The following is a 16,975-nucleotide window of genomic DNA, read 5'->3' as shown; positions in this document are numbered from 1 at the left end:
GTATCTTTTGCTCGTTTCTCCTCCTCTTCTTTTCTCTTTTTTCTAAACTGAGGACTTGATGGCTTTGAACTTTTCTTGTCCATCTTCCATTGGTTTTAATTTTGCACTCCAGTATGAACACAAGTCCCCCAACTCGAGGATCACCACAACATAACCTAATAGACCTACACCTTAGTTCACAGATTCACTTTGTCTAAGGTGTATTTCTGGGATTTCACACAAACCAGGATTCAAATCATGAATACATAATTTACAACATTATGAATGAAATGTGCTCTACTTGGAAGCAGCAGGTCTCCCTCCTCTTTCGACGGGTTGTGTGTGAGACTTTAAATCATAGAACTGTAAATTATAAACTTTAAATTGTTATTGATCGCTTTACCCCGAGTCCTAAAGGGTATATTTTCTTACTGTTCTTATATTTATTATTTGTTTACTTGCAGAGCTGTAACTGGAGCCTCATCGTCTCCTCTCTCTATATACTGGACTTGTGTAGCGGAGATGACAATAAAGTTTACTTTGACTTCAGCAGCGAGCAGGCGCACCGAGGGCTCTCGCGCTCACTTTTCCCGTATAGAATTTCGAAAAAACATCGGTGCAAATTATAAGTCTGTTTCATAATGTCTGGTGTTTTCGTGTTTGTTGTTTTGTTTTTATTTTGTGTTATTTTGCGAGTTGGTTATTAGATGCTACTCCCCCGCCCTCTCCTCCCTGTGCCGCAAGCAGCAGGCGCACCTCGCAAACGGAGGGCGCCCTTACTCCCAGCAAATGGGCGATAGAAAACCGATCGGTGCCTGTACCATTCCCAATATGCGCTGGCTGAAAAAATCCCAAAGAGTGCAAGTCTGTCAGGAGTAAAGATTGGAAAGGGCTTCACCATCGTGACAAACTGTGTAAGACGCAACTTCAACAGTTTAAGAAAATGTCCCTCGGTGTATTTTGCTATCAATTTGTGTGTTTCATCATCTACAGTACATAATATCATTCAGAGAGTGTGAGTACTTCTCAGTAAGCAAAGATGGGACTGGAAAAATAATATTCAGCTTTGGCTCGGCTGAAAAGGTATATGTGGTTTTACAGGTCAGGCACGAGCCGATAACCCTCGATTCAGCTACTCACGTGACCGGGGGCAGGCTACTAGGACGCGTGGGCGTGTCTCTATGCGGATCCTACCCTAGAGCTCACCTGTCAGGTTGCAAGACCGAGGCTGTAAAGAACTTTCTTGGTCAAAGCCCGATTGGAGAACAAAAAAACCCCCAGCGCCATGGAGTCTCCAGTGAAGGATTCCCCGGTGAGACCGGGTTTCCACAGAATGGAGATCCAGAAAACGACGTGGGACGTCCCGCATAGGTACGCGAACCTGCAGGCCATCGGCTCCGGAGCTTACGGGACAGTGTGGTGAGTTTACCTGGGCGATGGCGACAGTGCAGACATAATTTGTATCGCTCCTTTCCCTACTGTGTACAGAAAACTATAAAGTTGTTTTTGTTGTGTTTTTTGGTTGTCTTTTGGTGGCCTACGATTAAGTTTAAAACTGCCCTAAAAGGCTAAACATATTAAACTATTATTTGACGTGGTTTAGTACCAACAACGAATTCATCCCCTCTAGGGAAGTATTTATTATGGCGTTTTAAACACAAAATGTAAAAACAACAACAACAAAAATAACAAAAAGACCCAACTTCAACAATCATAAAGGATTTGGAAAACTGGTAAACATGTTAAAGTGTGTGGTAATATAATGATTTTCCATTAGGTAATGTTGCGTTTTAAAAACGGCTTAGTGTGGCTTCATTCCTCTCTGCTTAGTCTGAATATATTTAAATGATCGTCTTGAAATGTTTTTCACTAAGGTTTCTGAATTTCTTGGAAATTCATTTCGCTCCCTGAATGGGTCTAGCTGGCTTTCATCCGTTTCTGTTAACAGAAACACAATTGTCCGCCTGAGGCCACTCAGCAAGTCAATGCAGGTTCTCTGATATGACAAGAATCTCTCCACTAACACAGAAGAACCCAGCCTGCAGGAATCCAGGATATCCCAGACGTGGCTCTGCCTAATGATAAGCTACTGACAGACAGAATCGTATTACTGATATTATCATAAAGATTTTCGTTAGTGTTGCAGAATACGTGAATACTTTTCGAACGCTGCATTTCTGGCTTTACAGATAAATAGGTCACATAATCAAAGGCAACATAACATAATGTAAGCTAATGCAATGCATCGTAACAATGTAATGTTGCATTACGTAACATGACCTGATGTAAGATAACATAATGTAAAATAACATAATGTAATGTAACATAAAGTAACATTATGAAACAAGATAGTTATGTTAGGGTTGGACCTATTCTGGGTTATTTTTTAGGCATTTACAGTGCAGTACAGCGCTGGTAAGTGTTATTTGGACCACATGTGGCCCAAATATCCCAACACACCCTACCGCTGGCATATATAAGGCAGACCTGCAGTGGATTTGAGGCAAGCGCAGTCAGTCAAAACCAGATGTCCTGCATAGGAAACTGCAAATATGAGCAACATATGGACCAAACATTCATCTCTATGTTTGGGAAATTTTCATGGCTCATTCAGAGCACATTTCCAAAGAGCAGCAATACTTATCAGTGTTTAGTTAATGAATGGATTGGTCAGCCATGTGATATATATGTATTGTATTTGTTATTGTGTCAATGTATGACTCTATTAGTTCAATGACTTTATCAGCTCACTGATTTTTTTAGATTAGATTAGAATATTCAGCACCGAAATTAGTACAGATTAATAGCAGTGCTAGATTACAATGGCCACTGTGTTTTCAATCACTGAGTCTGTGGTTGGTCCCATTTAGCTCTGCCATCGACCAGAAGACCAAGGAGAAGGTGGCCATCAAGAAGCTCTACCGGCCTTTTCAGTCCCTCATCCACGCCACGCGGGCCTACAGAGAGCTCAGGCTGCTCCGCCACATACAGCATGACAATGTAAGAAAAGTCAATGAAAATAAGATGATTTATTAACATTAAGCATTATAATCCCTGTCATACAGTAGGTGCTTATGCTTTATCCTTACTCAGACAGCAAGGTCAGACTCTAGCATGACAGAAACATCTGAATTTGTCATTTTTCTAAGCTGTAAATTTGTAATTTGAATGTCATTAGAAGAACTCTAGTATATAAAATTAGTGCTGTCAAAGTGACTCTGTTGGGAAAGATACACATGAGTTAATTATAACCTTTGCTCTTTTTTCTCCTGTCTGGAAAAAAAGGTCAATTTTGAGGATAAGCACACTTTGTTGACCCTTCAACAAAAGCCCCATAATCTCATCAGTGGGCCTTGATGATCTAAGACTGTTGTGTATTGGTGGAACCCTCATCGCTCAGTATTTTCCTTGGAAAAACATTTAAATGAGTTTCAGCTTTGCTTCCATTGACATGTGGAAACATGTTTAAAAATGTGAATCACTTGTTGTTGTTGTTGTTGTTTTTAATTCAAGCTTCTTCTTTTTTTAAACAATTTCTAACCATCACACTTTATTTTTAGATAGTGCAAAGATGTTCAAAGTTGGATCCCTTTGATGTTCAATGACTCACTGTAACAAAGATGTTACTTTTATTTACAGCTTTGAAAACAGGAGTCACAAAGTCACAAAAACCCAGAACCCAGAACTAGTAGATTTTACCTCCTATCCTACTACCAACACTGAACTGTATGTGACCCCCTGACAAATATAGAGCTCCTGAAGTGTTTCATACACTGTAAGTCTGTTCTTGAGCTATTGGTGTTTTACTAATTTCCTCACTGTGTTTTTCATTAAAGGTGATCTGCCTTCTTAATGTCTTCACACCTGACCCCACACTGGAGAAATTCCAAACATTGTAAGTTGAAAGTCAGGGGTAGCATTCTCCCACTAGTTGTTGCAACTTGTTGAGACCCCGCATGCATGTGTGCGCGTGCATGTACGTGTGTGTGGATGGATGTGTGAAAAGTTCAAAAAAGCTAGTGTGAGGGCAAGCTGATTCTTGTTTGTTTTGGCTGTCTTTTTAGCAGTTGTCCAACTGTGTCTCCACATGTAAAAAGCTTCAAATGCACTATTCAGCTCTGTTAATTTGAACAAAAACAGAATGCAGTGATTTACAAACCCTGTGTTTTAAACCCAAAAAAATACAAACACAATATATCAGATGCTAAAAGTAAGTAATTTTGATTATTAACCTCCTAAGACCCGAACTCTTACATGACATGCATCTTTAATTTCTCTTTGCTATTTGGGCTGATTGGGACCTGATGCATGTAAAAAGAAAGAATTACCTGATTTTGACTTCAGCAACACATTTCAGCAAAGTATGTATCTATAAAGTTAAAAACATACTGGGTAAAACATCTGACACTGTCATGGCAACAGGTCAGTAACACAACTGTGTTAAAAAAAATCCCAAAGAGTGCAAGTCTGTCAGAAGTAAAGATTGGAAAGGGCTTCACCATCGTGACAAACTGTGTAAGACGCAACTTCAACAGTTTAAGAAAATGTCCCTTGGTGTATTTTGCTATCAATTTGTGTGTTTCATCATCTACAGTACATAATATCATTCAGAGAGTGTGGGTACTTCTCAGTATGCAAGGATGGGACTGGAAAAATAATATTAAATGGCCAGGATCTTCAGGCTCTCAGACAGAAGCAGATTTAAAGCAGGCACAGCTGTGTAGAGGAAATCAGAGCATGGGCCTATTAATCAACAGACATGAAAATAACTCAGCATTTACAGCCTGACCTCTCTTAGATAAGCTTTCTTTTAGTCGTCTTCAGGAATAGTTCTCCAGGCTTCTTGAAGGGCATTCAAAGCTCTTCTTTGTACATTGGCTGCCTTTCGTTCAGCTCTCTGTCAAAATGATCCCTCACAGTGCTCTAGTCCAACAATTCAAACAACACCATCTCTTAGGTACTGTGTCAGGTCTTTGCTGGTGTTTTTTTTTCCCTACAACATCGCTTTCAGATACTTTGTCCTTTGTCCTCCACTTGTTCAGTTTCCTCAAAACTTTAAGGACTTACTGCACGTCATGTCAGGATTTCAGCTAAAGGCTCTTTGGGAATGTGAGTGCAGAAATACTATTTTATGCCTGTTAAACTGTGTAAGCCAACTTAGCTCAACTAAAACATTAGAGCATATAATGCACTTTGTGACAGGCTGCTAGTTCCTATAACAATTTTAAATGAGTTCTTTGCTCAGTTGTCTGTTATGTGTAGACACAATACTAATTCATCCTGGTTTGAGATAGGTGACTTTTTTTAATGCCTGAATGGCTCATAGGTGACTTAACGAACAAAAAAGCATTCCTCTGCTTTTGTGCTCATTTTCAGTCCAGTCACTTATAAGGACTGGACTGAAAATATGTGAAAAAGCAGCCAATGGCCAAAGTTGATGCAAAAGAGAAGACGCAGCTGAAAGCAGTTAACGACAGGTGAAGATAATGAATGCAGGACAATGAACAGAGAGCAAACCTCTGCTTAAAAACTTTGCGTATTATTGAACATGTATCAATGTAAATATGCCAGACTTAGCCAGGAGGCTACCTTTCATCTCAAAAACAATAAATAAAAATTTGAGCAAACCATAAGACAATGTAAAACAATGTAGTCCTGACAAAAAATACACAAAATAATACAATGAAATGCAAAACAACAGATAAATAAAAACATATAACATACACACATGAGTTACAGCTGCAGTACTGTTCCAAATCTCACTACATTTAACTGACAGCACCTGTTTACTGACTGCTGTCTGTCTGTCTGTCTGATGAACAGACAAGAGAAAACCTGCTAAGAGTGACAGTGTAGCAATACCACAACAGACCCGATGACCACACTTTCATGCTTTTGAGCATTTCACACTTTTTTTTCTTCTGGTTGCTGTTCACACACTCGGCTACAGCTCCACAGCTCACAGCTGACACATACACCACAACAACAACATCATTCTGACAGATAGCACAGCCTTTTTTGCCGGCGAGGTGCATCCATCTCCCTGCAGCGGCACTGCGGACTGTGCCCCGCCACAGACAGGGAATAACCACAACACGGCAAACACTGAGACATGAAGGCTATGACTATACAGCATACACAGGGGGACAAAGACACTCACTCAGAGACGGGACGAAGGTGGGCAAAAGACACAGATCCTGAGGTCATGAGATAACAGTAACATCCAAGCATGAACTGAAACTAAAAAAAACAGTGCCAGGAATATTTAAAAACATTTCACTTTGCAAAGTCACTGCTGTTCATTTCAGTTTCCACATTTCTAAACACATTTGTTTCAGGAAGCGGGGGCGCGACACAGTGGTAAATGTGCCACAACCCCCACATGCTGGTTTACATTGTCTGTGTGTTTGTCTGTTTGTAAACCGCTGCTGGCCTCTCACTCTTGTTCTTTTCCCTCTAGTTATATGGTAATGCCCTTCGTAGCCCAGGATCTGGGCCACATTATGAAGACCAAGAGATTAAGCAATCGCATCGTCACATACCTGTTCTACCAGCTTCTAAGAGGCTTGAAGGTGAGTGCTTCCTTGATTATTATCAGTGGCTTAATGAAGACTATAACATTTTCTCAGTGGGGAGGCTGTTTAAGTGTGATACATTGAGCTGAAAGTGTTTGCTGGAGCGTCATCTCGCTCTCAGTTAAGCAGCGAGGGATGAAAGCAGTGACAGTGCCAGTGTTGTGTAACCCTTGTGGAAAGGTGAGATGTGAGGTGCTCCTTTTTGAGGTGCACTTCTTTCCATGCTGACGTCAATTCTTAGTAAAATCATGACGGCAGGTTGAAAATGGCTATTTGCCTATGGAAAAGATATATACAAATCTTATAAAGTTTGTATCTGTCTTGTGTGAAACCTGTATGAAAAGCATACAAGAGTGAAAACAGATATAAGATCCTTTGAAAAATTATATAAATGAAACTTGTATGTTTTGGATACTTACTAAAACAATATATGAAAGTAATGAGAAAGTGGCCACTCTCATGAGTAAATCATATAAGCCTTATATGATTCCCTATATGAAGTAGGCCACATCTTATGCAAGTCTTTTATAAGTTTTTACTATTTCTTTTCCATATGGGTAATCTTGAAGAATCTGCCTCAACTTATTGTACTGTCTATAACTAGGACCCAGTATATCTGGATCCAAGTCATGCCATAGATGTGAACATATGTGCTTTCAGAGATGAGCGCCTCCCTGTGGTTTGTATGCTGTGACTTTTTAAAAGCCAGATTGTCTAATTAGTGTTTTGCTAGTTGCAAGCAGTGTTGTTCTGTTTTCATGTTAAAAACTCAATTATAGTAGGTTTAACATTGAATTGATAAAGAAAGGAGAGGTACAGCTTTCACCCTGCTACTCCTCCATAACTTCACCTGACAGCAGTAAGTTTGACTCCCCTGCAGACATTATTCTTTTTACCCTTATCAAGGACGTTAAGACGATTGGTCACTTTGATCGACTGCCAAATCTTGAAGAACTATTATTATTATTATTATTATTATTATTATTATTATTATTATTATTATTATTATTTAATTAACCAGGCAACGTGGTTGCATAACTACTGCCTGATGTAATCAGACTGCCTGCGGTCTTTGTGGTTGTTGCTAGTGTTGTTCTGTTTTCTTGTCCTTGCTCACAAATTGCTTCTCATCCACAATGGGCGCTGGGTGCAGTCACTTTATCCCTGCTCAGTCTCCCTGAAAGCTGGTTTGTCCTTTGAGCTTTCACAATCTTGCTCTGGCCCTCCTCAACATCATCCCCAGACGGCTATACATCTGTCTCACTCACAAATAGGAGTTAGTAAGTTCTGCTGTCCACTATAAGAGACATTGTATAAAAGTTTTGTTTTGAAAGAGTTAAAATTACTGTACAAGCTGAAATACTACTGAAGATAAGAACCTAAGGTTGAAGAAACCATCAGCTAACCTTCCTTGTAGCCATGAAATGTGGAAGCTGCAATGCTCATGATTTTTAAATGAAAGTCGACGTGCTCTGTTACACCAACCCCCTAAAATGTGGCATCAAAAGGAAAACCAGGATGTCCTCTTGACACTACAGTTGGACTCTGATACGTTGCATAATTTTTGGTCGATGGAGAGGTTTCAGACTCATGTCGCTCACAGAGGACAAGAATTAATTGCTGGATCTTAGAGTATATGGAATAGAATAGACTGACATTTATATATTGCTTTTCTAGTACTTCTTTCCAGTCAAAGTGCTTTAGGCTAAACACTTCAAACACTCTATCTGCCTCAGATCCACGGCCAATTTAGAATTGCTAATTAGACCAGCATACATGCCTGAGATCTGTCGGATTAACCCAGAGTCCCTGCAGGAAATTCGCACAAGCACAGAGAGGATGTGTAAGCTCCAGTTTAAAGCATGAATCTTCTTGTTGTGAGGTGATAGTGCTAACCGCTGCACCACTGTGCCGCAGTCAGCAAGTAACAAGTCTGAACTGAATGCTTTAAGGTAATAAAATACTGCAGCAGCAGCACAAGGTGAAACATGCAGAGTGAAAACGAAAGACAGCTTCCTAACATGACGAAATGAATGTATTCGCTCAAGTCTGTATTCTCAGATATTTACTGAGAAACATGACCAGTCTCTACATCTTCAGACCGTGGTTGTCATCGTCCTCTCGGGCCTTTTGCTGTCACTGAGCTGAGTGGTTTCCTACGTTTTAAGAATGAACCAGATTGTTGTTTTTCAATGTTTCTCTGACAGGTTTACTGTGTTCAGCCTAAGTCCAGTGAACAGCTACCAAATCAAATCCAGACCTTTTATCTGCTTAATCGGCCTCACCTGGCCATGAACTACTTGTCAGAAAACTTTCCAATCACCACTGAAAATGGAGGACTGTATATAAATATGGTGTCTGGCATATTTGTTAAACCTTTGTTAAATCTTTATTCTTTGCGACACAAACTGAAATAAATCTTGCAAATTAAGATTGGGGAATCAGTTCTCTGGACTTACTAAGTTGTTCTAAATTCAGTCTATATTATTTAAATGTAAACTGTGTTTATTTTAAATACTCAGAGCACACCCAGCCTGTTCAGTTAATGGATGCTAGACTGAGTTAGCTTTACATATGCTTCTCATGTAATGCTCGTCAATGTGTAACCAGGATACTGTATGGAATTCTGGTTTCAAAGTGGGAAACAATGCCAGCTTTGTGTCTTTGAATTTAACTGCCAGAATCTTTGATCGCAAGATGTTTTCTTCTTGTTATCAGTGCTTCTGTGACATCACAGCAACTGGGTTTGCTGGTGCGGGTGGAGGCTTTGTTTACAGAGTAGTAAACCTGTGCAACTGCCTGCTATATTAAACATGACACATGCTGTGTTATACTGTGGGTGTAAACAGTTTCTTCTCTTTCTTCACAGTACATTCACTCTGCAGGGATCATTCATCGGGTGGGTATATGAACATTACTGAATTTTACCAGACTTACCGCATTCTCACTCAGAATCATGTTTGCCTCTAAAGTGCTGTTAGAAGAATAGTTTGGCATTTTGGGAAATCTACTTTTTTACCTTCATGCTGGACCAGTATGACGTTTGAGCTAGCTAACAGTTTAGTTAGCTTAGCATACAGATTGGAAATATTCAGCAGAAACTACCTTACCTGGGTCAGTGTCATTGTTTTTTTGTTTTTGTTTTGTTTCTTTTTTTTTTAGCAAAGAGGACAGAGACCTGCAGCCAGCATAATGAAACTTAGGACTCATTGCTCATAGTGTTAGCACCCATGTAGTATGTGGTCTAACAACTCAGCCTTTCTACTTGTTTTTAATTCAATTCAATTCAATTTTATTTTATTTATATAGCGCCAAATCACAACAAAAGTCGCCTCAAGGCGCTTCATAGATACAGAGAAAAACCCAACAATCATATGACCCCCCTATGACCAAGCACTTTGGCAACAGTGGGAAGGAAAAACTCCCTTTTAACAGGAAGAAACCTCCGGCAGAACCAGGCTCAGGGAGGGGCGGGGCCATCTGCTGCGACCGGTTGGGGTGAGAGAAGGAAGACAGGATAAAAGACATGCTGTGGAAGAGAGACAGAGATTAATAACAGATATGATTCAATGCAGAGAGGTCTGTTAATACATAGTGAGTGAGAAAGGTGACTGGAAAGGAAAAACTCAATGCATCATGGGAATCCCCCGGCAGCCTACGTCTATTGCAGCATAACTAAGGGAGGATTCAGGGTCACCTGGTCCAGCCCTAACTATATGCTTTAGCAAAAAGGAAAGTTTTAAGCCTAATCTTAAAAGTAGAGATAGTGTCTGTCTCCCGAATCCAAACTGGAAGCTGGTTCCACAGAAGAGGGGCCTGAAAACTGAAGGCTCTGCCTCCCATTCTACTTTTAAATACTCTAGGAACAACAAGTAGGCCTGCAGAGCGAGAGCGAAGTGCTCTAATAGGGTGATATGGTACTACAAGGTCATTAAGATAAGATGGGGCCTGATTATTTAAGACCTTGTATGTGAGGAGCAGGATTTTGAATTCAATTCTGGATTTAACAGGAAGCCAATGAAGGGAAGCCAAAACAGGAGAAATCTGCTCTCTCTTTCTAGTCCCTGTCAGTACTCTTGCTGCAGCATTTTGGATTAGCTGAAGGCTTTTCAGTGAGTTTTTTGGACATATTGATAATAATGAATTACAGTAGTCCAGCCTGGAAGTAGTTTTTCAGCGTCACTCTGAGACAGGATATTTCTAATTTTAGAGATGTTGCGCAAATGGAAGAACGCAGTCTTACATATTTGTTTAATATGTGCATTGAAGGACATGTCCTGGTCAAAAATGACTCCAAGGTTCCTCACAGCATTACTGGAGGCCAAGGTAATGCCATCCAGAGTAAGAATCTGGTTAGATACCATATTTCTAGGCTTTTCAGGGCTGAGTACAATAACCTCAGTTTTATCTGAATTAAGAAGCAGAAAGTTAGCGGCCATCCAGGTCTTTATGTCTTTAAGACATTCCTGCAGTTTAACTAATTGGTGTGTGTTATCTGGCTTCATGGACAGATAGAGCTGGGTGTCATCTGCATAGCAGTGAAAATGTATGCTATGTCTTCTAATGATACTGCCTAAGGGAAGCATGTATAATGTAAACAGAATTGGTCCTAGCACTTTTTAACACATTACACCTCATTTTTTATTGACAGCAGTGTCTGAATCAAAAAATATTTTAAAAAGTCGCATGGGAGTAGACTTCATGACAATTCCTAACCTATTTTCAGATCTTTCAGAACTTTTTACTGAGATGACAGTGGCCTGCATCTCCTTGGATGTTTCAAAGTATTCTCCACTGGTAGATCCAGATATTTTTCACAGTTATCCCTTCTATCACACTGCAGGACTGGACAATTACTGTGCTATTGGGTCGGGTAAAGTGTAGAAAAGTTTAGGGCTGGAGTGCATGTGTGAAAATAGTTTCAAGAAGAGCTTAGTAACCCTTTTCACACTGATCTACTTCAGTTGACTCCAGTCCTCAATTTTGCATTTACATTGGGTACATTGGGCAAAATGAGACTTTATGTTTCTGAAAATGGTCCAGTGAAGTGATTTTGGCATATTTATACTTTGTCACACAGGCACAGTTAGCCTTAAAGCTGTAGTCCAGATATTAGACATAGATAATGGCATTAGAGCACAAACTTCACATTAAAAAAAGATAACCAGTCAAAATTTCTGAATGGTACAAAGTTGAATCAGCAAGGTGGTTAGCACTGTTGCTGCACAGCAAGAAGGTCCCGAGTTCAATTCCACCATCAGCCCGGGGTCTTTCTGTGTGCAGTTTGCATGTTCTGCCCGTGTTCTCCTTGGGTACTTCGGCTTCTTCCCACAGTCCAGACACATGCAGTTAGTGGGGATAGGTTAATTGGCCAATCTAAATTGCCCATAGGTGTGAATCTATGAGTTAATGAGTGAGTGCGAATGGTTGTCTCTATGTGTTAGCCCTGCAACATATTAGCATCCTCTCCAGGGTGTACCCTGCCTCTCGCCCTATGACAGTTGGGATAGGCTCCAGCGCCCCGTGATCCTGGAAAGGTTAAGCGGAAGCGAATGGATGGATAGATAAAGTTGGATTGTATTAATATTTTTTTAACATGAAATTCTTAGACTTAAAATGAGGAAAAATACTATTTTGCCATTTTCATTCAACTTTCATGCCAGACTGAAAGAAAATGCACATTTTTCATTTTTGAGGCCTACTGTCTTTGAGGAATCTAATAATTCAGGTTCATTTTAAAATATGCTCAAAGGCATTCAAAATGAAGCTACCTAACCCAAAGTATTAATGTACAATTGTGTTTACATAAAAATAAATGGAGCAAAATAATTAAGAGTAATAAAAGAGGGATTAGTAACTCATTTCATGCAAATAGTCTTGCAAGGCAACATGTGATCGGTTTTTGTGTTTACATTTAAAAACATCGTCCTGAGAGCTCTGTGTTTTGGCAGTGTTTCAGAAATAATTTTCTTCCACATGCCTGAAAATGAAAAGTAGACAATTCTGAGATGTCATTGCTTTTTACCAGCATTAAGGTAAAACTGTAAGTACAAGTTGTACACAGCTCTTGGAATGACCCACTAAACAGAAGAAACATTACCTGATACAAACATGGCCTCTTTCCCATCCCTGTGCATCCTTTTTTATAGCTCCTCCTTTAACATTTGCCTTCTCTTTGAACATCTTTAATGACCACACACCGACTTGACTGATTTCCAGGTCACAACAGGCCAATGGAGGAAACAAGGAGTTATATCTTAGATAAATGAGAGAAATACCCAAAAAGGATGCAAACATTCCTTTATCTCTAAGTAAAGAAGCCATTCAGAATGTTATTTCCCAACATGTTGAACTGTTTGGGTTTTTCTGTATTATTTTTTGTATTAACTGCTCATTTTTCTAAGGTTGTAATACACTGACTTAATGACTTAATGTCTTGTAGGATCTGAAGCCTGGTAATCTCGCTGTGAATGAGAACTGTGAATTAAAGGTAAGATGAAAGAAAAAAGCAGTATACAGTCAAAATCAGGAGTTAAAATAAAAAAAGATGTAGCAGTTAGATTTTTGATCTTTAAATAATTTTACCATCCTCTCATTCATGCTTAAAATAGGCAAAGCATTTCATTTTAACTGTAGATGAAGATGCAACAAAATATCTTTGATCTCAGATTCTGGATTTTGGCCTGGCAAGACATACAGAGAGTGAAATGACTGGTTACGTTGTAACACGGTGGTACAGAGCACCAGAGGTCATATTTAACTGGATGCACTACAGCCAGACAGGTAATAATGTTGTTTACCTTCAAAGCAAATAGTTATTTGTTTAAGATATAAACAGACTGTTGCAACATGCTACAATGTGCTAATACTCAGGTCCTTTTTTGAACTCTTCTCCTCTGCAGTGGATGTCTGGTCAGCTGCCTGTATACTGGCTGAAATGATCACTGGCCAGGTGCTTTTCCGAGGACAGGACAGTATCCACACACATTTTAATGAAACTGTATGCTCAGTTATGGGAGACACAACCCAGCGTGATTTCTTTTTATTTGAATGTTAAGGAAATAAAAAAAAAAAGTCAGGTGAAGCACTGTAAAAGTTTGTTATTCCTGGTGTCTCGATGACCAGAAAGCTGAGAGTAGGTTATCGCTAAAATCTACGTCTATATTATGTCATTGCCCCAATCTTGACTCAAGAGTTGGTGATGTTTGCAGGAATATTTAGTCAGTTTTCTATCTATTAAATCCATCACTCAAGTGTAATGCTAAAACTTTTAATAAGGTAGTAATAATAATAATGATGATAAGGGAAGAAAAGACAAGACGAGAACAACAATGATATATTTTTTTAACAGTCCTTTTTGAGGTAGGACAGCACTGAACTCTTGAGTATGTGATGATGAAATCTGGCCTCCCTTCTAAGAACATAGCAAGCTTTAATACTTACCTTAAAGATTTTAATGAAAAGCTCCCAGAGAACTGGACACAATAGGAAGTCTTTAAGGTAACTGGGTTTTTACCATAGATAAATGATCTACTGTACATAAAGGATTGATGCGGCCATCGTGCTATTGACCATTCGTTTTGGACTTTGTATTTTAAAGCTTCACTAGCACCATGTTAGTGTTTTGAAGCCGTATTTATTTGAGAGTGCTTTCAGCTAATGCTGGCAAGCATACTCTGCCAACAGATCTACCTCGTGCATGTTGAATATTCTCAGCCTTTCTTAACGAGCTTGTTCAGGTATCGATCAGCTGAAGAAGATCCTCCGTCTAACAGGGACTCCAGACTCCTCCCTGGTGCAGAAGATGCAGAGTAAAGATGTGAGTTTTGCAGTCAGGTGTTTTTAAAAGGCTGTGGAGCTGCAACAGTTGTTTCTGGAAGGGCTTTGTCTGCGTGCCTTACTTTTTACACTCTCCATGTGTTGCAGAGATTTTAGTTTGGCTGTTGCTGCTGATCTTTTCTGTTTTATAAAGCTCTAACAGGGAAACAAATGTGTGTTTCAGGCACAATCATATGTGCGAGGTCTCCCTCCACAAAAGAAGAAAAACTTCAAGGAAGCTTTTCCAGGCTTGGATGACGATGGTGGGCTGCTTTATTTTATTCACATCTGAAATCTTGAGTAGTTTTATTTACAAAGATGTTCCCTCACACTCCACTTAGATTAAAGCTCAAACCAGATATTTCAAGTATGTGTATATGGAGAGTATGGCTGCTGAATCCAGTGACGCACATTTTACATGTGCGATGAGTAGATTTTACTGCAGTGAATCTTTGAATTAAAAAAAATCTGCTTTAAAGTGTTTTGTGTCTTGATACATCCAGTTATAGACCTGTTGGAGGGGATGTTGCTGCTGGATCCTGAGGCCAGGCTGACAGCTAAGCAGGGATTGTCCCACCCTTACGTGGCTGAATATCACGACCCAGACTGCGAACCAGACTCTCAGCCCTATGATGACTCCTTCGAGAGCCTGGAGCTCGCTATTGGCGAGTGGAAGAGTAAGTGCAGGTGTTATGTTGGAGAATGGAGATGATGGAAACGTTGCCAACATGTGAAGACATAATTTATGAGTACTGTGTGTGCGTGCGCGTGTGCGTGTGTGTGTGTGTGTGTGTGTAAAATGAACAGAATTCTAATACTATCCAAATTTCAGTCATATTTTTTTAACACTGCTTTCCTTTCTTTCTTTCCAATCAGGTCTGATCCACATGGAGATCATGACCTTTGACCCTGACCACCCTAGTATGACAGCCATGTAGATCCCTTCAACTGTTTATAATATATGCACAAAGTGAAAATTTGTCATATAACATCTTAAAAGTGTTTTGGTGCATCTGATGTGTATTGCAGTTAAAATGCATTTCAATACAAGGCAGCTTTATTTTGTATGGCGGCCTCTACAGGACAATAGCAAAACTAGAGTCTGTAAGAAGTAACAATAAGAGTAATATTCTTTCATTGTGGATTACTTTGATACTTTCACTATGCAATGAAAACAAATGTGTTTGCAAGTGTGGTTGCACGTAAAATGCATTTGTGATTCAAATGTAAGTAAGCTTTAGGAAATGCACAAATGTTATGTTGGAAGTGGCGCTTGTGGATATTATCTGTTCAATGACCTGTGGTGTTTGTAATAACTTAAACCACATTTAGAATGAAAGGCAAACAAAATAAAATACAAGTACAGGAAGCAGTTCATACTTAACATAACAACATTGCAATATTTGTTTGTTACGCTGAAGCGGTGTCTGCTCATTTCAGTAAGGATGAAATGTTTTTTTATTATTGAGTATAACTTTAATTCAAGGTTTTTATCTGACACGTCCTGTGTCAGAATGTTTGGAAAGGAAATGCTAATTAACAAAGAGTTTAGAAGATTTCAGTCCAAGATTCCTTTCACATTTAATAACACTTTATTTTACTTATCACTGAATTGTCAGTGGGAACAGACGTGTGTGACAAAGTCAAGATCAGGTTCATAAGTACAGGGGTTTATGGTTAAAAGCTAGTTACAGTCACTTTACATGGGCGTATTTGTCTTTCTGTAGGTTTTTGTGTCATGTATTCACAACAAATATGGGTATATTGTGCAATGTTACTCTCTTCATTTCATAATGATCCTAATCATTTACACTGTTTTGTTTATCTTTGTTTTTTTATTACTTCTGTCATCTGATTTCAAGAAAAAAAAACATTTCAATAAAAAAATAAAAGTAACTGTCTGTTTTCTATTGTGGTTTCACTTTAGTTTCAGTAGAGGGCAGTATAGCATTACAGGTATGAAGAACAAAGTTACTCAGTGGTGGCTTATACCTGAAGTGTCATATCTTACACATAATAATAATAATAATGCTAATAATACTTCCCCCCTTTTTTGCCTGTCCCATACAGCACTGTATAATCAGAACTGAAGGCCAATAAAAATACCCAACAGATTTTATTTTCCCAAGTGGATCATTATGGCTTTACCACACTGTTCCACTTGTTTGATCTTTAGTATTTATTTGATTTTTTTTTTTTTTTACTTATTACAATTGGAACAGACATGACTGGTGGATAGGAAAGGGAAAGACTTTGTCAAGAGAAGTTCAGGAAACGGAGAAGGAAAGAAAAACAGGTTAAGAGGTACAGAGCGAAAAGACACTAAAAATCAGCTGGAGACTAAAAGAAAACAAGTAAAGAGAACAACATGGTAAGGAAACCAAAGCAACAACCTAGATGCCTACTGAGCAGCACACAAGACCGTCAATGGTCGATATGCTTAGAGGCAGCAGGCAAGGAAGATAGTGTGTGTCCGTGAACACCCGTGTGCGCGAGTGCACTTGTATTCAGAAGGTTTCTCCATGTAACTATCTAATAGTAGGTGTGGGGACCCAAAGCCCTGCTTCCCAGGACATGATGCAGGCATGGAGGAGATCCAGGCC

General features: G+C 39.3%; 1 protein-coding gene across 1 annotated transcript; it reads left to right on the top strand.

The window, feature by feature from the left end:
* The first annotated feature begins 1,080 nt into the window (after nt 1–1,080).
* Nucleotides 1,081–16,268, top strand: LOC113013098 (mitogen-activated protein kinase 14A). Its single transcript, XM_026153709.2, has 12 exons — nt 1,081–1,398; nt 2,850–2,979; nt 3,816–3,874; nt 6,440–6,551; nt 9,424–9,453; nt 12,997–13,044; nt 13,223–13,337; nt 13,457–13,528; nt 14,294–14,373; nt 14,557–14,635; nt 14,876–15,049; nt 15,249–16,268. Exons 1-12 carry the CDS (start codon nt 1,265–1,267, stop codon nt 15,308–15,310), a joined length of 1,095 nt encoding a protein of 364 aa, XP_026009494.1. The 5' UTR covers nt 1,081–1,264; the 3' UTR covers nt 15,311–16,268.
* Nucleotides 16,269–16,975: the final 707 nt, after the last annotated feature.

The sequence above is a fragment of the Astatotilapia calliptera genome, chromosome 20, assembly GCF_964374335.1.
Source record: "Astatotilapia calliptera chromosome 20, fAstCal68.1, whole genome shotgun sequence".
Classification (NCBI taxonomy): Eukaryota; Metazoa; Chordata; class Actinopteri; order Cichliformes; family Cichlidae; genus Astatotilapia; species Astatotilapia calliptera.
The sequence above is the reverse complement of the archived record's forward strand: the minus strand, read 5'-3'. Positions and strand labels throughout refer to the sequence as shown.